Consider the following 26090-nt stretch of genomic DNA (forward strand, 5'->3'; position numbering starts at 1 on the left):
ATTTCATTTGCCCTCCTTAGGCATTATGATCCTATTACCTGAGTGCATGTTCTCCCTCTACCTTATTTCGCTGAGGTGTGTGTATGTATATGCGCACACGTGTGCATGTTTTTTTGTCGTTATGCGTTTTCAAGTTTATGATGATCCTAAGGCAAACCTATCACAGGGTTTTCTTGGCAAGGTTTGTTCAGCAAGCGGTTGCCTTTGCCTTTATCTGAGGCTGAGAGACTGTAACTCACACAAGGTCAACCAGTGTATCAACCAATGTATTTAAACTCTGGTATCCAGAGTTGTAGTCCAACACTCAAACTACTACACCAGGCTCTCTCTCTCTCTCTCCCCCTATATATATATCCCACAGGATTCCAGAATCTGAGAAGAAATTTAAAAAAATAATATCTTATACAAGTACTTGTATTTCACTGACAAGCACATCTCATCTTATTGCTGTGAACAAAACCAGTTTCAAGAGCTTTTTTTAAAAAATCAAACTTTTTTTTAAAAGATATATATTTCTCAAAATGTCATATACAACAGAGGTGGAGAATCTGTGGTCCACTAGAATAAGTAGATCTACAGGTACGCTCATGACTCACCATTAGCAAGGTTTGTTGGGGCTAATGGGAGTTGGAATCTAAAAACATCTGGAAGGTGACCGTTTCCCTATAGGATCTTGGGCTCGGCTATTACTTTACAACATACCACTGTTAGATGTTATCACTGCTGCAGGTAAGGACTACTGCTAAAGGCAGCATATTTTGTTCAGTCCTCTAAATGGCCACTACACTATCTCAGTAGTGTGTACACACTCACTACAATGAAATTTCCAGGTGTTCTTTGCAGGGTACACTTCCCATTATACATGACGCTCTACTGAAGATCATGAGTATCATGTTAATTATCACCTCAGCAGCAACACTGACCATTACATGGACTAAAGCTGTGAAGAGTTCATAGTTGCCTCTATCTTCATTAGCAATAACTGCTGGAACTCTCCACTTTTATTCAACATCCATACTAAGGTAGTAACTTGATGGTCCAAATCAAAATTCTTGCACTTAGAATTCTGATATTTAATAACATCATAAACAACCAACACTCTACATCCTTAAAAAGGTTGGAATGGAGAAAAATATTCTGCTGGAAAATAAATCACCAATAAGGATAGGAGATCCAATTTTTTAAAAGGCATCTACATATAAGGAAGTTCTTCCTAACTTCTGCCTATTAAAAGCAAAGAAAAGGCAGGATGAATTTATTACAGACTAATATTATCAGTTCACCTTTCCTTCTTGGAACAGCAACTCTTCCTTTCTATACCGTCTGTATTAGAATGAAAAAGCCAAAGATGACTCTCAAAATCCTTCCCTAATTACAAAGAGATCCCCTGGGAAAAGCAAAGTAAAGTAATTTATTCAGAACAAGAGGCTGGAGTCTGAATTATGCCACAGCCTTACGTGCAGCTGGGGTAAATGAGACAGGTCGAGGTCCACCAGGGTTGACAGGCGGCAGTGGTGGCATGCTGGACGGAGAAGATCTTGACTGTATCTTTACTTCCACAGGGGATCCTGGCATTACTGGCACCCTTTTCTCACTAGCAACTGAAAAAGAAAGTAGAAGAAATTATTTTAAAAGGCTTAGTATGCAGCAAGGTCTCTCACTAAAACTAATGCATTGGAGGAAAGCAAAAAAACAAAGAAAGGAAGAAGAATATGCATGCCTGCATTGTGATTTTTAGCCAATACATAATTTTTCACAGCACCTGAAGCACTTAATATCATCACAACACCTCAAGGAAAATGAGACCCTTTTTTTGAAATAAAACTCTCGGAATCCTCAAACTAGCCTGGCAAGTCAGCCTCGGTAAGCATGATAACAAGATGAACTAAAGGAATAATTTTAGGGTATCCAAGACATATTTTTGCACTGAGCCAAGTCAAGGTAAAAGAGAACAGGATGGCTATTAAAAATTATGCACTTAGAACTAACATTGTGACTGAAGCATCTGAGGATGTGTTTAACAAAGGAGAAATACAGGGAGAGAAGGGTGCTAACTTGCAGGTGGGATGTAAAGAGTTAGGTAAGATGCAACAGAAAACATTCAGTGACAGAAAATGTTTTCCTAACTTTCATCTGTAAGAGATATGAACAGAAAAGAGATACAGGTTGAGTCTCTCTTATTCAAAATGCTTGAGATCAAAAGTGTTTTGGATTTTGGAGTTATGTGGATTTTGGAATATTTGGATATACATAATCAGGTATCTTGGAGATGGGACCTATGTCTAAACATGAAATTCATTTATGTTTCATATATACCTTACACACATAGCCTGGAGGTAATTTTATAAACTTTATGTTTAATAATTTTGTGCATGAAGCAAAATTTATGTACACTGAACCACGAGAAAGCAAAGGTGTCACTATTTCAGCCACCCACATAGACAAGTTTAGATTTCAGAATATTTTGGACTTTGGAATTCCAGGTAAGGGGGAATTCAACCTGTACTCTAATTTTATTTTATTTTTTACAATAAAACAAAAGATTAAAAAACTCTAGTTTCATAAACAGAGTTGTGTGGGTTACAGCTGGGCCTCTGGTTCTTTATTGTAATATTTTACTAAAATAAAAAAGAAGTTTTCAGTCAATTGGTTTCTTCAGTATGTTGGATCATTTTTCTGTAGTACTGCCCAATGGGTTGGAAGGTTATCTTTTTATAAGTCTGCAGCCTAAAATACACACTCCATATCACCTTACATACCACACAGACTGCCTATTAATTCAATAAATAAATTGGTGCTTGTCTCATTTGATTATTTCATGAGCAATCTGGGACTGAGGCTTAGCATTTCCTTCATAAACATATTGACAGATTTCCAACACATCCATCTGTGTTCCATCTCCCACCCCACACCCACAGTCCTTTTGTTAAGGGGGATACAAGTAAGGATGGAAGGAACTGACAGTTGTCTTTCACTTCTGCATGTTGTGCACAGAGTGTGAAACCCCAAAGGGAGTCCTCACTTCAGACCACCTGCTTTTTCTGCAATAGGTGCCAAGAGGCCCAGAATAGATCTTAGCAGTTAGACGCATTGCAAGCAACCTTCAGCACTTAGCATTATGCTGGGATTCAGAGCAGCTCACCAGCAGGCATGCTGAAAAGCCTACTTAGATAGAAAACACCACATTTTCTCTCCAGTCAAGAATGAGCAGCATCTACATTTCCATGGAACATTAAAATAGTCTTCCATGTAGGAATGTGCAGGGTAACTATGAGAACAATGAGAAACTATGGAAAAAAATTGGACACAAAGAGACTTGATTACATTTTTCTAGCACTGGAAATTGCAGCCTCTATTAGTATACACAAAGAAGCTGTTACTTACTCAATAAGCATGCAGAAAAAGGCTCTCTCCCATCCCTCAACTTGGCATGTTGGTATTTTGCTGCTATTTTGTGATGGCTGATATTCAAATTTGCATTCCATTTAATGTGCACCATCAGTAGAGTTATCATGTAACTCCTATGTGCCAAAATTAACTTAAAGAATACATAATTAACTTTCAGACTTCACTACTGTGAGCTAGGGGTGACAGCTACTAATTGAAGTAGACTGGTAAAATGAAAATGCTCTAGAGAGAAATGTATGGAGACTAGGCCTATCAGTGAGTAACCAGAATCTCTATGTTAAAAGGCATTATATCTGAGATTAGATGCTGAAGGCACGAGCACCCTGGCATGGTTATTTTCAGTAGGAGAGTGTTGAATTTCTGGTTTGTTTGGGGTTTCTTTACTCCTCAAGGGCACTGCATCTCTAGTTGGACTGGGAGTTGGGAGACTTAGGTTCAAGTTCGCACAGAGCCCTGAATCCCACTCACTCATTCTCAGCCTTACCTAGTTCAGACATTTTTGGTGGGAATAAACCAGGGAGGAGGAGGATCATGGTCCTACCTAAAGCTCATTGCTGTAAAAGTAGGATATAGATCTAACAAATAAACAGGTACACAGTCAGGTGGATGTCAGGCAACTGCCTGAAGATTATTTCTACAAGCCCAAATATCTTCTCTAATGCATTTAGGGGGGATACAGATGGGCAGCTCCATGCTGCCCGTCTTTACCCCTCATCGGTGCCACGCCAACTGCATGGCGTGGCACCAACATACTCCCTAAAAAGAAGCCGCCTAGAACAGTTTCTTTTTCTGAGCGCCATAATGGCTCTCGCGATACTGCCGCTTCTGGCAAGCAACGTTTGGGCATGCAGACGCCCGTGTATCATCATCACACACCCCATGTGGGCGGGGCTGTGGCAAGATGGCGCATGGGCGCCACTAGTAGGGCTGGGTGCATATGGATGCCCAGCCCTCCAGAGCCCTTAAATTGGCCCCAGGCTGGCGCTTTGATCAGTCTGTACTGGGCCTTAGTCATCCTTTTTTTTTCCCTTTAATAACCAGCCTTTCAGCCTATTTAGGAATCAAACAATATAATTTGCAACATAAAAACAGTATTGCTAAGATGCCAATAAAAAGATGATAGAAATCACATTGAATAGAACGTTTAGTAGCCGAGACCAACATGGTGAGCATACCAACCCCCAATGATGCAACCACTTCAGAAGGACATTTAGATAGAACACAGAAAAGTCACCGTTTCAGATTACAACTCCCAGAACTCCCAAAATACAAAATAAATAAATAAATAAATAAAATAAAATAAAAAATAAAATAAAAAATAGCATTTCAAAGTTTGGGACAGGGAGCTCAAAAGCACCTAGGCATCATGCACTAGTAACATGAGCAGATGAGCAACATAACTAGAGCATTTTCATTTGCAATAAGGTGTCAACATTGCTCCTGACATAGTTGGGTGTTGTGTGAGGGAAAGAGCTCTGATGAACAGAAGGCCCCAGGTTAATTTTCACTGAATTACAACAACCAAATAAATAAACAAGCATGACTTTCTAACTCCTGTTGACAATCTGTTCACTTGAGGGGTGGTGGCAGTGGGAAGCACAGAAGAAAATGCTAGGGTGTAAAAATATGCAAGGCATTAAGGTAGCACAAGAACACTTCTCCACAAAGGGCTGAGCTCAACTGTTCTTTACCTGAAAACACCTGTAGAAATTCAAAACAGCTGTTCCTTTAGTCACAGGCTGTGTCTGACCTGGCTCGCTCTCCTCCATATTTAAAACAACAATAACAATAAAAACAACACATTTGTTGATACCACTACTCAGGAATTAAATATAGGGGGAAAGGATTCTCATGACAAAAAAGTCTGTTACAGCGTGCCCGCGCCATACGCGACCTGAGCATACGCGCTCAAGCCGCGGGGCGCGTGCGGGGCGGGGTGTCCCATTCAATTGAATGGGCGTGCCCGCCCGTTGCACCTCGCGCGCTGCCGCGGCCGCTGTACACGAGCCCCATTGGAAACAATGGGGCTCGAGCATAGGTGGAATTTGCCTTACGCGGCGGGATCCGGAACGGATCCCCGCGTAAGGCGAGGACGCACTGTATTTCCAATTTGACTGTACACTTCATATTCTAGTAATGCTGAATGTGGTTTTACTAACACTTGCAGGATGTGTGTACAACATTTTCATAGTCCAAGGCATGAACATTTACAACCAATAGACTGTTACCAAAAGAAACCTGTGCCTGAAATATAACCAGTGTTTTGTACTACTGTAATCTGGATAGGATTTCTGTTCTGTAGACATACACCCAACATGAAATTACATTTCATGCACTTCAATAGTTCTAATTGACAGCTGCACCATGGTCAAGACAAGAATACGAAGTGCCAAACCTAAATACAAGTTTGCATAAAGACATGCAGCTTGTGGCCCCAGTACCCAGCTCTTCATTCAATCCAAAGAAAGGCCCGATGGACCATCTTTATTTTATTTTATTTTCAATGACAATCTTATATAAACGTATCTGGGAATATGTCCACATGAACTCAACAGAGTTTATTTCTGAGGAAAGATACAAAGCACTGCACTGTTATCAGGATACTTTACTTTTAAGAACGTTGCCTTTCATGGACTTCTATCAGAATTCAAGCTGATTTACAAAGCATTTTTCCTCAGTTTTCATAAGCACATGGAATATGTACACCAACAACCACCTTGTTAAACTGAAGCTATTCTTGTTGTGACATAGGCACAGAACAGACCGCCCAAAAAGGGCGGCCTGCCGGCGCCTCCTTTTCCGCTGGCGGGAAGCCGCAGTGGATAAACCGCACGGTTTCCTGCCAGCAAAAAGAACCCTCAAAAAGCGGGTTCTTTTTGTGGCGCACTTCTGACACCCGAGAGCACAAATGGTGCACTCGTGATGTCATATGTGCACTATGATGTGCAGCCGTTAAGCATCTGTCGCGTCAAAATGGCGGTGCCTGTGTGTACAGGGCACTGCCATTTTCACGTACGGAGTACTACTAGGTTTAGGGAGTGTCTACATGGTGCGCGCTCCCTAACCCTAGTACCGCCGCTGCCACGCCACATTTTGCCTGTCTGCAATGGGCCTTTGTCAACATGGCCTTTGAATGTCATCTTAACATCACTTCCCACATAAAAGACTTTAAAATCTTTAAAACAAGCAAGGATTTTAAACATTTCACCAAAGTACTGTATACCACTGACCTAACTTTTGAAACCAAATCAAAATTGAGACCATTTTTCAAGAACGAACACTGGCTAGTACAATTTGGTCTAATTTTAATAGTTAACCACAACATCTGATAATCCTGATGCATAACCTATATTCAGGACAAGAGGCTACTGTTAGGATAGAATACAAAGGCCTGTTACAGACTGCCAAAATAAAGCTGCTTCGGGTCTCTTTGGAGGTATGCTATTTAAATGATGCATGCATCCTAAGAATCCGGAAGCTGCACCAAAAGCTGCACTCTGGTGCTTATGAATGGAGTGTGGCTTTGGTGCGACCTCCGGACTCTTAGGACCCATGCATCACTTAAATAGCATACCTCCAAAGAGACCCGAAACAGCTTTATTTTGGCAGTCTGTAACAGGCCAAAGAAACAAAACTGTTTCCAATTGGAAAGGAGGTCAGGCAAGGCTGCATTCTATCACCCTATCTATCTAATTTGTATGCTGAGAACATCGTATAAAAAGCAGGATTGGATGCAAAGGAGGGAAGTGTGAAAATTGGAGGAAGGAACATCAGCAATTTAAGATATGCAGATGGATGACACCAAACACTAGCAGAAAACATCACAGACATGGAACAATTACTAAGAAGCTCAAAGATGAAAGTAGAAAGGCAGGTTGACAACTGAACAAAAATTATGACCACATATGATCTACATAATTTTAAAGTATAGACGATGAAGAAATTGAAATAGTCCTAGGTTTTCTATACTTGGGCTAACCAGCAATCAGAGCAGAGACTAAAGTCAAGAAATCAGAAAATGACTAGAACTTGGAAGGGCAGCTATGAAGGAACTAGACAAGATCATGTAGTGTTATATCATTAAATATCAAAGTTAGGATTGTCTATGCTGTCATATTTTCCATTTCTATGTATGGTTGTGAGAGATGGACAGTAAAGAAAGCTGACAGAAAGAAAATCAACTCATTTGAGAGGTTGTGTTGGAGAAGAGTTCTGAGAATACCATGGACCACTATAAAAAGTCCAATTGATGGGTCCTACAGCCCATCAGGCCCGAACTCTCCCTGGAAGCATAGATGACTAAACTGAGGTTGTTCTATTTTGGCTGTATCATGAAAAGAAAGGACTCACTAGAATTATAATGCATGGTAAAGTGGAGGACAACAGGAAAAGAGGAAGACTGAATTCCAGATGGATAGACTCAATCAGAAAAGCCACTGCCATGAACCTGCAAAAGCTGAACAGGGTGGTTGAGGATAGGGGGATTTGAAAGGGTCACCATGGGTTAAAGTTGACCCTCAAGCAATTAACAACAATTTCAAAAATATTTATGAATTTGGTCATCACTTCCAGAACAGTGCCTACTGGACAAAGACTCGGCATGCTCATCATATAGACATTTGGGTATGAAATCTGCCAAGCATAAAAAAAAATCGTTACATGTGCAAACTTTCCTGTGTAGCAAAACAAACAAATGAACAAAAACAAAAAAGGCCACAACAATATTATTTACTATAATGCCTTCAGAAGAAGTACTAAGGATATTCATTGACAGTATAGCTGGAAATGAAGCAACAGGGTGTAGAATCCAGAACATGATTGGATGCCATTACAAAGAAACCTTCTTCCTAATTTTTTGTATTGTTCTTTTTACAGTCTCTAGAGGCAGCCACATTTTTGCAAGCAGGATGATAATGTGGTTCTTTTTCAGAATACTGGAGGTGCTCCAAATGGCCAAGTCAACTGGAGGATTCTGGGAGCTGTTGTTCAAACAAGCTAGTTTTTAAGCTCTTCAGATACCTTGGCTTCAGAATGCACGGACAGAAACAGACTGCTTAGAAATTGTTTAGCAGCAATTCTTCTTGATTCTCCTATCAACAGCAATACGCTCTTTCCTTAACATAAATACCAATACACAAAATTCAACTAGGCTGGTGTATTTATGGCTTAGATACTTAAGTTATAAAAAGAAAGAAGAATTCGCTGGCTAACAGATCAGTTTCTGGAGCCCCACCACCTTGTTCAACAGGGAAAAGAGCTCTGGGCTTCTGGCAAGAAATGTTCCAAACAACATCTGCAGACTTTCCTTGGGCTGCAGCTTGGAGAAAGGAAGAAACAGCTGAAATTTCTCCTGCCTGTTATTCTCTTCTATATGCTGCACCACATGTGACAGAGTACAGGTTGCATATCCCTAATTCCAAAATACTCTAAAATCTAAAATATTTTTTACTTATTTGATTTATATTTATTAGATTCCCCCACAATGGGATTCTCCCAAAACTGCCCACATTGGTGGCTGAGATAGCGACACCTTTGCTTTCTGATGACTCAGTGTATCACCAACTGTTTCTTACACAAAATTATTTTAAAATATTATGTATTAAAATTACATTCAGGGTATTGTTTATTAGGTGTATAGAAAACATAACAATATTATTTCACATTAGATAACTCATTATGCATATGCAAATATTCCAAACAAATTTTAAAAACACCCCAAACCAAAATATTTTTGGTCCCAAGCATTTTGGATAAGGGAGACTCAACCTGTACTCCATCCTCCCTCTAATCCTACTGCATTTCCCAGAGGAACAGAGACAGAGATTGAGTTTTGTTTCATTTGCATATACGTTTGGATAGATGAAAATACTGCAGAAGCTTCTACCACTATTTCTTATACCTTCCTCAAACCCTACAAATACCTACACTAGGCACAATAAGGCAAAGAAAATATACTGACTGAAATTCTGGAGAGCTAGCATTAGTATGTGTCAACAGTATTGGGCCAGATGATTCCACTTAAAAAAAAAAAGGAGGAGAAGGAAGAGCACTTTAAGTAAATAAATCTTTGGAGAACATCCTTATGTCACCCACTAGCTGCAAAACAAATAATACATTCAAGACAATACTACTTTAGGGGGCTGTTAGATAACAGGGAGGGATCCCCCAAAGCAAAACACACACCAGACTCCTTTCTCAAGACGTCTTTTGACCAAAACGGTATTGAGTCCTTCTCATCACAGAATCAGTGATAAACTATTGTGTTTTTCAAGTATCCTGAATGCTAATGATTTTAATACAGCTAAAAGTAGTGTCACTGTAATTGGATGAGATAATGTAAATATGGCTTGTCACCTCCCCAGCCTGGGTAAATGCTTATTTTGAACAACATTGCTTATCTACTTCAGCTGTTCACCATCTGTTTTCAGTTTCCATCAAGCTTATTTATTTCCACACTGGGAACCAGGAAAGGGGAGGAGGGGATTTATCTCTTTTGTTGTATAATTAACAGCATTTTTCCTATTTAAGGTCATTCTGTTCAAGTCTATCCACTACCTGATGAGCTGTATATGCATCAACATCCCCATACATATGTATGTGCAAAGCATGTACGTTTGTGTTAATGGCAGGTTTACTCTATAGCAGTTCTTCTCTCATGAAATCTGCTCCATGTTTCCCTATCTACTGAGGATGTCTGAACATTGTGGATGGTTCTGGAAAACATCCTGGCACAATATGTTGACCTAAAATCCCGTTATCCAGTCTATACATGGTCATGCTACCACAAGATGGTGGGAATTATAGTACAACATAGCTGGATGTCATCAAGCTGGCATATGGCTACTACAGGATTTCCCCATCCAGTCATGTTGATCACCACCTAAGCTTGTTGACACGTCTGTACAGAAATGTAGCAAGAACAAACTCAACATCCTTCCACAGCTGATACAGGAAAAGAACAGAAGAAGTGGAAACTATTGCTCTAGAGAGAAATAATGCACCCCTTCTTTGTTTCTGCAATTAAGGGCTGCAACAGATTGGCAAAATATGTTGGCTTCCCATGACACCCATCCCCAAGCTGGCAAGAAGCCACCGTGAAACAGCCCAGCTGTTTACATGGTGGTAGCTTTTCAACACTCTGGCAGTGCAGTATTTAGATGCTGATCCCTGCAGGAGCAGTGGCGGCAGCTGAAAGAGTGTCCTTTTTCCGAAGCAAAAAGGAATGGCACTTTGACGCTTCTTTTTGCACCGGAATAAAACCGACTTGAGGCTGCAGCATGCAGTTGTCACAGTCCTGATCCAGTGCTCAAAGGGGCGGCATCACGCCACCCCTGTAATAATAATAATAATAATAATAATAATAATAATAGGTTTTATTTCTATTTTCCCACCTCTCCTGAAGGATTGAAGCTTGATTACAACAGTGTTTCAACAGACAAAATATCAAAAATTACAATTTTAAAAACAATTTAAACAATTTAAAACCATGTAATAACAAAGTATGACAGTACAATATTAAAACCACAATACATCCTGCGATAAAGTTATCTTAATTTTTCCTGAGGTGAAGTTTTCATCAGATCTTATAGAACCCACCACCAGAGGAGTCAAGTACTTCTAATCAACAACTGGATCATCTAGGAGAAGAAGAAAATCAAAGCGATCAGGAGAACGAGGATAGTGTAGAGGAAAGAAAGGAAGGAGAAGTAGCTAACGAGATATAAGATGTGTATTTTTTCTCTCTCTCTTTTCTCTCCAATCTATTTAGTTTTCTCTCATCTTCTCTGGCTTTTCACCCCTCTTGTTAAGTAAAAAAGATGAAATTTAAGATAATCTCTTGGAATATCAAGGGATTAAACTTACCTACCAAGAGGAAAAAGACCTTTCACTTATTAAAGAAAACGAATTGGGATATAATATGTCTTCAGGAAACACATATTAGGAAATCTGATGTTAATTTGTTGAAAAACAAAAGATTAGGAAAAGAATTTATCTCGGCAGAGGATAGCAAAAAGAAAGGAGTGGTAATATATGTAAAGTCAAATATTCCATCCAAAGAGATTCTGAATGATAATGAAGGGAATTACATTGGAGTAGAAATAAAAATTGAAAATCGGAAAATATTGGTATTAGGTGTGTATGGTCCACTAAACAAAAAAGAAAACTTTTATCAAAATTTAATGAATGACGTTCTGGACTCAAACTATAATGATATTATTATGATGGGAGATTGGAATGGGGTATGGAATCCATTTTTAGATAGAAAATCTGGTAAATCAATTAAGAATAACCAAGGAAAACTACCAATGGCTTTTAAAAAAATGATTAATAATTTAGGTTTAATTGATGTATGGAGGTATAAATATGATCAAAAAGAAGATTACACATTTTTTTCCCACAGACACAAATCATTATCAAGATTAGATATGTTTTTTATTTCTAAAAATTGGGCCAAAAGTATAGTTAATATGAAAACATTAGTTAAAACAATTTCAGATCACAATCCTATAACAATGGAACTGAATCTAGAAAAGAAAAATATTTCATGGCGTATGGATGACAACATCTTAAAAAAGAAAGAAACATTAGAAAAAGTAAAAAAAAACATTAGAATATTACTTTAAGGAAAACTCAAACAAAGAAGTCGATGAAAATGTGGTTTGGGACGCCAGTAAGGCAGTTATAAGAGGTCTATTTATACAGGAAAATTTTCAGAGAAGAAAAAAGAGGAATCAAAAAATTAATAAAATTAGTAAAGAAATTAAAGAGAGAGAGGAAATATTAAACAATGACCCAGAAAATATAGAAGCAGCAAAAGAAATTAAAACTTTACAAAACCAGATATCAATGAGTTTATTAGAGGAAGTGGAAAGAAATATGAAATTTACGAAACAATATTATTTTGAAAACGCCAATAAATCAGGTAGGTGGTTATCTTATAAAATTAAAAAAGAAAGGGAGAAAAACTTGATAACACAAATTAAATGCGATGAAGAAATAGTCACAGACCAGGGGAAAATAAAAGAAATATTTCATAATTATTTCAAAGAGCTCTATAAAGATCAAGAATTAGAAGTATTACAGATGGAAAGCTATGTTGAAAAAGTGAATTTACCACAAATAGACGAGGACCAGATAGATTCATTAGAGGCTCCAAAAACTAAAGGGGAAATTAGAACAACAATAAAAGAGTTAAAAAAAGGGAAAGCGCCAGGACCTGATGGGTTCTCAACTTTTTATTACAAAAAATTGGAAGAACAATTAATAGACCCATTACATAAAATGATGAACGAGATCAACTTAAACAACATTCCAAAAACTTGGAAAGAAGCAAACATTTCTCTTATATTGAAACCAGACAAAGACCTGTCAGATGTCAAAAGTTACAGACCTATTTCACTACTAAACATAGACTATAAAATTTTCACGGCAATATTAGCAAACAGATTAAAAAAAAATTCTGAAAAATTGGATAGGAGAAGAACAGAATGGTTTTCTTCCCCAAAGAAATTTAAGAAAAAATACTAGAACCATGATAGATGTGATTGAACATTACAAAGACAAAAAAGATAAAGGATTAGCCATCATCTTACTAGATATGGAAAAAGCATTTGACAGGGTAAATTGGAATATAATCTTTGAAATTTTGAAAAAAGCAGGATTCAAAAACAAATTTATAAATTGGATTAAAGCTATATATACAAAACAAGAAGCATGCTTAATAATAAATGGGGAAAAAACAAAACCAATAGAAATTAAACAAGGTACTAGACAAGGATGCCCTCTCTCTCCTTTATTATTTATTATGGTCATTGAAATATTAATCAAGAAAATAAATCAAAACAAAAAAATCCAAGGAATCAACATTAAAGGAATGGAAATTAAAACATTGGCTTATGCCGACGACCTGGCTCTTTTCTTAGAAAATCCTATAATAAGTATTGAGGAAGTACAAACGGAGCTAAAGAAATTCGAAAAAAATATCAGGGCTGAAAATTAATGAAAGTAAAACAAATATGTTAATTAAGAATCTAAATAAAATAGAAGAAAACGAGTTAATAAGAGTTTCAAGATACAAAATAACTAAAAAAACAAGATACCTAGGAATCGAGATTACAATGAATAATGCTGACCTCTTTAAGAATAATTATGGAAAACTATGGAATCAAGTTAAAGAAGATCTAGAAAATTGGAAATCCCTAAAATTATCCCTATTAGGAAGAATAGCCTGTATTAAGATGAATATACTACCGAAATTATTGTTTTTATATCAAACAATTCCAATTATAGTAAAGGATAAACCATTTCATAATTGGCAGAAAGATTTAACAAAATTTATTTGGATGGGAAAAAAACCAAGAGTGCGAATGAAGATATTGCAAGACGCAAAAGAAAGAGGTGGTCTAGGTGTTCCAGATTTAAAAATATACTATCAAGCAGCATGTTTAATTTGGGTGAAAGATTGGTGGGAGCTAAAAGATAAAAAAACTCTTGAAATTAGAAAGTGGAAATATAGCATTTGGATGGCACGCATACCTGTACTATAATAAGGAAAAAATTGACAAAGAATTCATAAATCATTGTATAAGGAAACCTCTCATTTGGATTTGGAAAAGAGTTAGGAAAAAAATAAGTGAAAAAATTACACTTGAAACTTCACCTCAAGAGGCCTTTTTTTGGAGAGAGAAAGGATTAATTAAAAATTGGCTTAGATATAAAGATCTCCTGGTTATAGAGGAGAACAAAATTAGATTTAAAACAGAAGAAGAATTAATTAACCAAAATTATAATATTCATTGGTATTTAAGATGGCAATTAAAAGAAAGGTTTAAAGCGGATCAAAAGGAAAAATTAATTACAAAAGAAGAAATTTATTTGGAGAAATTAATGAATTTAAATAATAAAGGAATATTATCCATATTTTACAAATATATACTAAAAATTGAACTAGAAAAAGAAAGTATTAAAAATAATATGATAGTTTGGGCCCAGAACGTTGGTCATAATATTGAGTTGCAACAATGGGAATATACATGGAACAAAAGGTTAAAATACACATGTTGTCAAAATATAAAAGAAAATTACTATAAGATGTTTTATAGGTGGTATATGACCCCTGATAAATTGGCTAAAATGTATGATACATGTGACAAATGTTGGAAATGCCAAAAGGAGAAGGGCACCTTTTTTCACAGTTGGTGGTCATGTAGTAAAATTAAAAAATATTGGAAGGAAATACATAGGACAATTTGTAATATACTTAAAATACAAATGGAATTTAAACCAGAAATTTATCTGTTAAATATATTAGATACCAAATTGGAAAAAAAATATGGGAGAATAATTTTTCTTTTAATCATTGCAGCAAGACTAGCATTAGCTCGAAAATGGAAGGAGGAAATCATACCGAATTTAGACGATTGGAATGAGAAAATTTACGAGTTGGCGGAGATGGACAAATTGACACGATTATTAAAAGAAGAAGATTTTCACAACGATTGGGAAAATGTGTTATTATATCTTCAACAAGGAAGAAACGATTCATTTATTGAAGGGTTTAAAGACTAAAGGTTTTGATCGTGTTTATTAATTATTAAACGTTTAATGTTTAAAATAGTTGAAGCCTAATTTAATCACACGATATTTGTAACAATAGTTATAACCTTAATAATGAATTATAGAAGTAAACTATAGGGTAAATAGCCAAAGAAATTTTGACAAGATCGGGGTGTTCTTTAGAATTAATGGATATTATTAAGAAGTAGCTTACAGATTAATAAATGCTACAATTAGCAAAATAAGGATAACAAAAGAAATAATAGTTTATAATCTCATGCATAGGATAGGAAGTATTGTTTTAGTCTTATAGTTTTGTAGTTTGAGTATTAAGTTGAATGCTTGTAATTAGGGGTAGGGAAAAGCAGCGTGATTAAGTGTGATTTAATTAATGTAAAATGTATAATCGAATTGAAGGCAATTGTTGAATGTAAATGTTGGAAGTGTATGTTTAGTCTAATTAGCGAAAGTCAGAAGTGTTTATGTTGTTGTATGTACTTACAAACATATTATAACTATTACTAATATTACTGATTATGTATTGAATCGTTACATTGTTATGTTTTAATGTGTATATTTCAATAAAAATTTTTTAAAAAAAGATCTTATAGAAGATCAGGGGGGTATGCTTGCCGGAAGAGATGTGTTTTTAGTGCCTTCTTAAAGGCATCTAAGGTTAGAATCATTCTGGTTGGTTGGTTTTGGTCCTAACTTTCCACATTACCACACTACACACTTATAGTGCTGCTATTCCAGTTTTACTGCTCTGGCTGCAAAGCAGCTGCATTCTGAGGTTTGTAGTTCAGTGAGGCCTAAGAGCTCTCTGGCTGAGAATTCTAAATGCTCCTTCCTAAACTTCAAATCCCAGAATGTAACAGGTGGCAGCCAGAGCAGTTAAAGTGGAATAGCAGCACTATTCCACTATTCCATGTAGCTAATGTTCCATGGTTTACTTTGAACAAATCTGCAAATTATTTGTCAAGACAAGAATAAGTCGCCCTTGAAATATCTGGAAACAGGGCTACTACAGAAGGGTTGAAACAACAGGAAAGCAAATGAGAGAACCCTAAATGTAAAAAGGTAGGAAACATGGTCAGCTACCATCACAGAATTGAAATGAACTGAGTAGGGCCTTTCATAGTACATTCCTGATTTGAAAGTGTAAAAAAACAGGGGGGGAGGGGGATTAAAGGACTCAACTGGACTCTCTCTAGCAGGATGCTGATAGGAAACAAAAGACTATAGGCCATCTAGGGCCTTGAGGAATGTTTCATGTGGACTGTTTCCACTCATTTTTATCAAACATTGTTATCGGCCCATCTGATAAATCCCTATATTCCCTCTGCAATTTTAGTTTCAACAAGGCCAGCCCTACCATTTGGCAGATTAAGGTTGACACTTTGGGACGTGTCATAACGTGGCACAAAATTCTTAATTATTAAAGTTGTTATTATTGTATTTCAACTGCCAGGCATGGGGATAAATGACTGTGGGATTTTCTGTCACCTGTGCCATAGTAACCTGGCCAGATTTGGGTATTATTTGCCTTGACTTAGGTGGGTGAGGTGGACATGTTGATCCATTTCATGGATCAAAATGTCTTAGTAATCTTGAATCTCACTGTCAGCCTCTCTAACCGGGGGCAGAGAAGATGAAATAAAAGAGAACAGACTGTGTCACAACACCCTCCAATGTTCTACAAATTAATCAGAGAAACCAAGTGTGGGATAGCTTGCTTGGCCGTTCTGCCATACACAATCTTGGGCTATGTTGAAGCTGTTCATGAGGTGGTTGCAACTGAAGAGGTTAATAGCAGATGGAAGAGCTGATCTAACAGATTTCATGACTACTGAGAAGTACTATTCCTCTTATTCCAAGGAGGGCCAGCTTGTTCAGTACTGAACAGTTGCCACTCATTTGTATTTTACGTGAAAATGAATACATTTTATACATCTTTTCATGAAATGGCAGGTTCTGACCTGCAGCTAAGAGCATTTCAGGTGTATTCTGGGCCTCTCTCATTCTTACATTGTTGATCCTCAGTGTAAAAAGGCCTGGGAAAGACCATAAAGCACTTTGGAATGAGGCCCTTCACCAAAACTATTTTCTCTCTCTGTTTCTCATTGAGCAAAATCGTCTTACTGCTGTTTCCTTGACTGTTCTAATATGTCATCAAAGCACTCAAGGAAAGACATAAATGACCTCCTATATTTAAGATGTGGATATCAAAAATACTGATGGTGATCCATCCCTTGGTGTTTTATTTCTGCAGGATGCTGTGGGAGGGGAAGGGATTTAACACTTCTAGTGAGCTCTCAGCAGCTTGTAGGATTAGACCCCTGAAACATGGGCCAGATACTAGACAATTCAAAAATAAATACATGCCTCTCCCACACACAGCTGTTTCATTTTATGTTCAATTCAGCACTAAAAAACATAAAAGATTGATACAGCAGAGTATTTTACCATTCAAAGCCCATTTAGAAAGCATTTAATAAAGAAGGGAAAATGAGTATATGGCATTTCCTTGGTATAAAGGAGAATGCAGTGCTCTTACATGAAGTTGATTGAAATACAGCTCTCCATCCATCATTAAAATATTCATATTCACAGCCTGAAAATTATGGTGGCTTCTCTTCTATCACTGCCATCATGTTATCACTGTTATCATGCATTTAATTTAGAAATTATAATTCAGCTTCTACTTGTTTTTCCCTGCAAAGAGCAGGGTACAACACTGAATAGGCAGCCCCAAATTGGAGTGTTTCTATACAAAAATATATCTTTTAGGAATTCCCTTGATTCACAGTGTAGTTCACTGTCCAATTAGGATGGCTACAGAAAAAGAGGGCACAGCTTTGTGTACCTTCTAATACAAGTAACATCTGATGAAAATCCCCCTCCACACATAATTATTAAAAGGTATAGGAGCATTCTCCTCATTCTTGTAAGGTCATCCTATGTGTGATTGCTCCTGGATAGTTCCTTCCACCAGGACAAGCACCTACAGAAGAGGTAGGAATTTTGTGGTCTTCTAGTCGGACATCTCCTAGAATCCCTCATTTCCTGGTATGCTAGCTAAGGTTGCTAGATCTTGTAGCCAAACAACAACTACAAGACTACAGAACTGCCAAACCCTGAGCTAAGTAACAGAAAGTAAAATTGCTAACAGTCAAAAACGTACATCCAAAATGGAGTTACTGACCTGTCAAACAAATCTAAAACCAGCTATAAAGCCCAGGCTCAGATTCTGCCTTCTTAAAGGAATGACAAACCACAAGTCCTGGTTTGGATGCCTCTTGCTCAGTTTTGGATTCCTCTATATTTTCCTGGCAGTGGGAAGAGCCAGGGAGGATCAGTCAGGTGGTGTCCATCAGCATGCTTCTTAGGAAGAACGAGCCAGGATTCACTGGAATTCTGGATTAAAACATGCACAAAAACTGCCACTTTTATGCTCATAGAGTTTACAAGCCCTGGAAAAACTCTGTCTTACAAAACTTTAAAAAATCTGTCCCTTTGCATGGTTATCTTGGCAAAGCTTTTGAAAACTGGAGGACAGTTGGTACTCCTTGCACCCCAACCCTTTCAGGCTGGCAATATATTGTAACTGACTCACACATTTATGTGTGGGCAGGTGGCCTAATAAAAAATGGTTGAAAGTCAGATGGTGAGTACATTTTGTAGATATTTGGAAGTTCTTAACAGCCTGCTCAGAACACTTTCTGGTCATTTAAGAGTCTCTTACTATGATGGAATCACTTCCTAAGATTCTACTTTCATGTCATGTCTTTGCCTAGTTGAGGACATCTGCCTAGTCAAGGACATCTGTGGCTGACTGAAGCAATCTGGAATATAATTTGCATGATGGATGAAAATAAAAGAGGAACAAAGGTGAAGATGGCCTGCATGAACACATATCTTTATTAATTGTCATCAGGGGGAGAAACATAATGTCAATAAGCTGTGGCTTTCTCTTATTTTGGACAAAATCCAAGCCTATCTTTGAAAATAAATTTAATGCCTCACAATTCCACCTTCTCCCTTTCCATAACAACAGTGAAGTCCTCAGATGTTGAAAAGAGTCAACAAACAAACCAGCCCCTTGGTTACTGTACAAGGGCTTTTTTTTTAAAATAACAGAGTGGTAATTTATAATTTATGATATTTTTTTCTTTTTATTATTTTCTTACTTGCACAGCACCAGCAAAGTGCAGGATACTTTACAGAGTATTTGAAGACAGGTCTCCAAGGAACTAGTTACAGCCTTTCAGTTGGGCAAAGAAACTAGAATTCTGTGAGAAATGCTTCAAAGAAAAGGAATGTGTTGTGGAAGGACTGAATGAATGAGGGAAATGGAACCTCATGCACGTCTACAAGGAGGCAATTCCATGGACGAGGAGTAATAAACAACAAAAGAAAGGAGGGTTTTTTTTAGGGTAGAAACCTATGGGGCAAGATGGTGGCACCCAGGAGGCAAAGATCATGATTTGTAATGTACTGAACTATAAACAAAAAGGTCTGTGCATTACGGCTGTTGAGGGGTCTAAAAGTAAGGACACAGAATTTGCACTGCACATTGATTGGAGGCCACCATAGTATTTAACAAAGGATGTCACATGGTCAGAGCAATGACAAAGGTGAAGATTTTAGCAGGTGAGTGCTGAACAGATCTAATGGTAAAAAGGTGAGAAAAGGGAACAGGAGAGAGAAGATATGCATTCATCTAGGCAAGAGATGACTAGGAAGTGGAACAGAGCTTTTGCAGAGCAGAAAGCATTTTATGTCCAATTTATAATAATAAAGTGTTTATGTAATGCTTTGTCAGAATTACACAAATTATTTTCAATTTATTACCTCCACAACTCTTACAGCAATCAAAGATAGGGTGAGATGACCCCCATATTAATGATTAAGGTGGAAGGGATGGAGAAAGAATAGTGGCTTGCCTAAAAAATCATGTTGAATTTAAGGCTGAGGTGAGTACAGTGTGCCTGCGTCATGCATGGGGCACGCCATACATGGCTTTCAGCATACGCTCAAAGCTGCGCCACAATAAGAAATGGGTGCATACTGGAAAAAGCAATGGCGCACATGCCACACCAAGCTGTGCCATGGGCACGAGCCCTATTGTTTTTAATGGGGTTCCACCATATGCAGTATTTCCCTTATGCGGGAAGTCCCCTGCGTAAAGGAAGGGCCCACTGTATATCACTTTCATTGCTAACTCTCATAACCACACCACCACTTTAACGTATAATTATTATATATCCTAAAGGCACCGGATCTCACTTGATTTTTAAAGCCAAGCAGGGTCAGCCCTGGTTACTACTTGGATGGGAGAACACCAACAAATACCAGGTGCTACAGGTGGCGCAGTGGTTAAATGCCTGTACTGCAGCCACTCACTCAAAACCACAAGGCTGCGAGTTCAATACTAGCGAAAGGGCTTAAGCTTGACTCAGGCTTGCAACCTTCCCAGGTTGCTAAAATGAGTACCCAGATTGTTGGGGGCAATTAGCTTACAGCTGTAAACCGCTTAGACACTGTTAGTTCAGTATGAAGTGATATATAAATGAAGCTGTTTGTTTGAAGCTGTTTATATTTCAGAGGAAGGGACTGGAAAAACCATCTTTGAGTATTCCTTGCCTAAGAAAACCCTATAAAACTCATGGGGTCGCTGTTAGTTGGCAAGAGACTTAAAGGCATATCCATGCATGCATTATATGAACTATATATTATATACAGTGGTGCCTCGGGTTACGAAATTAATTCGTAACGCGGCCGCTTTCGTAACCCGAAAAGCCTTCGTAAGCCGAATTGCCATAGGCGCTAATGGGGAAAAGCCGCGATTCCGTGCGAAAAAGCCGAAAAAAGCACCAAAAGTTTTTTCGTAACCCGAAAAAACATTCGTAACCCGGAACAATGATTCCCTATGGGATTTTTTCGTATCCTGAAAATTTCGTAACCTGGGTATTTCGTATCCCGAGGTACCACTGTATACAGTATGACTTGTTAATGTGCTTATTTGGAAAACAATCCTCTCATGGTACTTACTGAGAGTGAGTGAATTGCCTTTCATACCAACTTTTCTTACTCAGCAGTGCCATTGGAATTCAAAGTAGACCTACTTAGGACTACAGTACTAAATATAACACTATAAGGAAAGATTACTTGAAGTCTGTTCATTGCTAACCAAGGGTTCTTTAATACTCATCTTCAAACATTTAAATATGGATTGAAGATTTTAAAAAGGCAGATTTTTCAACATGTTTTCAAAAAAGTTTCATATATGGGGGGAGGGATGAACTTGTCTCTTGCTTCAGCACTCTCTGAATATTCCTGCTACAATTTGAACTATTTCACTTCAACAATGAAGCCTAGAACTTACTTTCCAGATGTGAACATCTGTTTTACATTTGCTTCAGCCAAGAAAACATGAGGAAGATTAATGACTCCAAACCCAACATTCCCCAGACATAACAAGTAAAACCAAAGAAAACTTTGGAGCAAAAATTGCTATTATTGAGCACTCACAAATTCTGAACCAAAGTTATTTTCTGGCCATTCCCCCAAGCAAACAAGTTTCTTTCTCGCATGCACACATTTCTAAAGAACAATAAAATAGTATCTTAAAACATCTTTACAGCAAGTATGTTCATCTGTATCATAATAAGGATTGGGGGTGAAGGTAACAGAATTTACTTGAGTATTTCCCATGTCACCTAGAAATCAGAGATGTCATCCAAAACACAGTGGTTGCTAGAAAATCTGAAAGGAAGATCTATCCCACAAAAAGGTGCAGGAAGATGAACTGACTTCACAAACTTGCCTGCACAGCATAATAACTAGTGGGAATCAATTGATACAGCTATGACATCACTGGTGTATGGTCCCATGCAGCATCAGTACAACTTGATCAGTTTTGGCAAGCCAGGGCTCAATAGTGGAGCACACATGTCCCATGAGCTCCCTAGTACAGTCTCAGAACTGCTGATGTCAACCACAGTAGACTAGGGTGGGCAGCCTGGAACCCTCAGCTTAATTTCATGCAGTCCCTACCTTAAAGTTGAAACACTTTTTACAAGCCATCAGTTCATGTCGCTGGTAAGACTGATCCACCCAACAAATATTAGTTATTGGGCAGATTAAACGTGACTATATCTGTCTCCTTCAGCAGCCCTGTCGGTAAACAGGATGACAGTAAGAGGAAGAAAGAAAAGATGAGCATGACCACTTTGGACTCTGTCCATACTCAACAATACCCTCGACCCCACCCACCACTGGCATGTGCCTAACAGATTGCCATAAGCAAAATGCAGCCCTCAGCAGAAAAAATGGTTCTTATTCCCATCATTCCTGGCCACTGAGCAAGCTAGCTGGTGAAGCTGAAGGCTGTCTCCTAGAGAGCTACAAGTTCTCCACTCAAATTTAAGATAAGGAATCTTGATTTGGTCCCTATGTCCTGTCACCTGAGTGTACGGGCTGTTTTAGTGGCACAGTCATGCATGAATGGGATGAAGAAAATGAATCTATTTTCAGTAATGGGAATGCACTAAGGCCAGCAATATACCAATCATCTCACACTGCACAGCACTGTGGGCCCTTGGTGTCTGCTGGCATTTGATTCCAGGACTCCCCGTGGATAACAAAATCCATGGATGCTCAAGTCCCATTAAATACAATGGCATAGTAAAAAGCTGCCTCTCATATAAAGTGGTAAAATCAAGGTTTGCTTTTTGAAACTTTTATTTTTTTGGAATATTTTCAAGCCATGGATGGTTAAATCCATGGAAAAAGAATACATACATACAAAGGGCCGGGTGTACACAGTATTGAAGACACATTCAATAAATAATTTGAGGGACAAAATGGTTTTACTGTAAGTGTTAACTTAATCCAATATGTGGGAAGTCTGCTTGCATGTTTTAAAAAAAAATTGGGACAAACAACCAGCAACCAAATAGTCCAGCATTATTAAGCACGGGGGGGGGGGGGGGAGGAATGTGTGGTTCTACAAAATGCAAAGATGAAAATAAAGCCTTTTAGTCCTAGACAGATTACAGTAAATCTGAATAAAGAACCCTTTGTGTATATTTAATCTTGAATCCTGTGCACAGGGATGATTTACTTGCATATTTAATGCTAAGCACATGTTGGTCTTGATGACTTCAACTCCATGCATGAGTTTTACACAAGTTACGTCTTTTCATATTCCTTCCAAAACAAAATTTATTTTTCCAGTTAGGAGAAGAAGTCTTTAAATGAAGAAGAACCCCCCCCACACACACACACACAATGGTTCTCTTTTCAAAGTTCCTTTCTCATTATTTCAGAATACTCCCTTCAAAAAAATAGCTGAGAGAAGAGTCTATGACAAAATGCACAGAATTCCTTCTCAGTTACTCAGGCATCATTGTTTGCAAACAGAACTTCTCCTGGCTTGGGGAAGCAGTCTTCCACATTGTTGTTGTGTGGCTTCAAGTTCTTTCCAACTTATGGTGATCCTAAGGCAACTCTATCACAGGTTTTTCTTGGCAAGATTTGTTCAGAGTGGGTTCTATCAGTTCTCTTGTTGCACCTGCCTCCTCATCCTGCCAGCACTCTCTCTTGCTTCCCACACACTTTGGCCCGACCACCTGGTCCTGCATCTTTCTTTTCTTGTCCTTGTGCTCCTCTGCCTATGGCCTCTCGTGCCTCCCCGCCTGTCTTCTTTTTACCCTTTCCCCTGCTTTTGCTCTTTTCCTTCCATGGTGGCTGCCTCCCTTCCATGTCTCATGGGTTTCTGACAGCTGCCTGCTGTTCATCCTTCGGTGTTGCCTTCCTCTGGCCATGCCTTGGTTTAGGTAAATAGCACAGTATGTGTGTGTGTGTGTGTGTGTGATACACACACACACACACCCACACACACATAACACACACACACACTTTTTCTAGGCAAGCATTCTCTGAAGATGGCAGCCACAGATGCTGGCAAAATGTCAGGAAGAAACTCTTCTAGAACATGGCCACAAAAAACTATGTAAATAGCAATGACAGGCACCTCAACTCTGCCAGTGCCTCCTCACAATGATAATAGTGGAAACTGGCAAAAATTCCCTTTATTTAATGAGTATCAAGTGCAGCTAGGTTTCTATGGATTAAGGCTACTTTCTTACTGGCATGCTCATACCCTGCAGTTATAAGTACTTAAGATTTCTTACCTCCACCAACCCTCCCGAAGGATCTGCAGAAATATCAGGTCACATGCCAATGTAGCATTAAGAAGCCAAATTCAGACAACTTTATTTTAATTGTGAAGCCTTTTGCCTGTCCGCCCATTAGTTCAAGCTGCAGTCAAATCCAGGAAACTTCTAATTAACCACTTTCCCATTTTGTAGGACAAAAGGTACCAGCCAGCTGGTTAGCAGTTAGTTTGTTAGATTTGGAACAAGCCATAATCTTTAAACTAACTTCAAACCATGGCTTAAGATTCTTGCTCCAAAGCTGGACACCATCGTTTTCTCAGTATGGCCAAAATGAAAAACTATGACTACAGATCTGGGACAAAAGAAAAAGATAGGAAAAGCAGGCACCCTTATCTATTGCCTAAGATGCTGGTTTCTTTCTCATCCAAGAACTTCCTCATCAATATTGGACTTAGAAGAGAAAGAGTGGCTTTCCATCTCCAGCCAGAATTTGAGCCTGCAAAAAATACAGTCATAGACAGGGACTGCAATGTTTCATACCAGCTATTTTGGTTGTAAATTACAATCTTAGGTTTCTATGGTTTTCTCTAGCACAGATGATGAGAGGGGTTTGAAAAATTTTCTCATCTGTAAGTTTAGTTTAATAAGATTCCTTTCTCACACGTATGTGGCAAACAAACCCAAGAGGCTTAATTAAAACATTCATAAAGAGCATAGGTGGTCTTCCTGTCACAAGGCCATGTCTCTAGTCACAAATAGCCACCCCAATCTTTTCCATATGGGGAAGCTCTGGTACTCGGAGAACTGTTTGTGCATTTTCTTCAAGAAGAGGGAGCCAAATTGCAAAGAAATACACACATGGATTGCCCAGACTATGGACATGTTATCTTTTTTGGGATTCCAACTCTCAGAATCCCCTAGCCAACATGAAAGGAACTTTTAAAAACCTGATTCTCCAGATGTTGCTGAACTACAACTGACACTGTATTTTACCATGGCTATGGTGGCTAGATCTTGTGGAACTGAAGAGCAACAACATCTGGTTCCTGATACACAAACGCAGAATCTCTTAAGCAATGCATTTAGATATATTGATTTTCATCCAAAATTTCACTCATAGCCAAGACAACTTCACAGAACAAGAATGGGAATAGCAGAAATATCTGTATATACATAAAAGGCCTTCTGTGTTAGGTCTTTCAGATTATCTTTAAAATAAAAGAATCTTCAAGATCTGGTATAAAATGTTTTGAATACATACATAAATAGGCCGAAGGTTTGTATTTAATTTGCATAGTCTAGCAGCAGTGTGAAAGATTTCCACAGGTTTAGCTTTGTCCTCTGCATGTACAAATGTAAAAACTAGAGGCTTGTCTTGCTATTTTCATTTCTTTTTTAAAAAAAAGAAATCTTGATATCATGGACAAATTGCCTATGAAATTTCAAGATGACAAAGAGAATGAAAAAAGACTTAACTATATTCAAAAGCATATTTTCAAAGACCGATCTGCAAGCATTAATGGTTTCCTTTAAAACAGAAAAGCAAAGATTACCCACTTATGATATCCACAAGTAGCTCATGGGCTATGTTTTTCTCCACTCAAGGTATTAACTGACATGAGATTAGCCTATAATGCTGCCTCTCAAAGCAGATAGTCATGCACAGTCATCCTCTCCATCTAATGCAATCTTCCAAAATTCTCCTTCCTCACACAATCTGTGCAACCTCTCACTCTGGTTCCTATCACTACCACCCACTTATCATATCAGCCTGAACTAATTGAGCTTGCTCCACCAATCTTCACTCCTTTCCAAACTGCTCTGTGTATGATATTTTCTCCATATGTTCAACAAACAGGGTGATAAAATGCAGCTTTGCCTGGCTCCCTTTGCAATTGTGAACCATTCTGTTTCTGTGTATTCTGTTCTAATGTTAGCTTA

The 26090-nt window shown here is 38.1% G+C and overlaps 1 protein-coding gene across 5 annotated transcripts in view; it reads right to left on the minus strand.

The window, feature by feature from the left end:
- The window catches only part of CBFA2T2 (CBFA2/RUNX1 partner transcriptional co-repressor 2), a 125513-nt gene that overhangs the window by 30042 nt on the left and 69381 nt on the right, over positions 1-26090 (minus strand). For all 5 annotated transcript variants that reach the window (XM_042461876.1, XM_042461877.1, XM_042461875.1 and 2 more), the window contains exon 2: positions 1458-1601. In XM_042461876.1, coding sequence (XP_042317810.1) covers positions 1458-1601 — 144 coding nt within the window. The remainder of the gene's footprint in view (positions 1-1457; positions 1602-26090) is intronic.

This window comes from Sceloporus undulatus, chromosome 4 (genome assembly GCF_019175285.1).
Source record: "Sceloporus undulatus isolate JIND9_A2432 ecotype Alabama chromosome 4, SceUnd_v1.1, whole genome shotgun sequence".
Lineage (NCBI taxonomy): Eukaryota > Metazoa > Chordata > Lepidosauria > Squamata > Phrynosomatidae > Sceloporus > Sceloporus undulatus.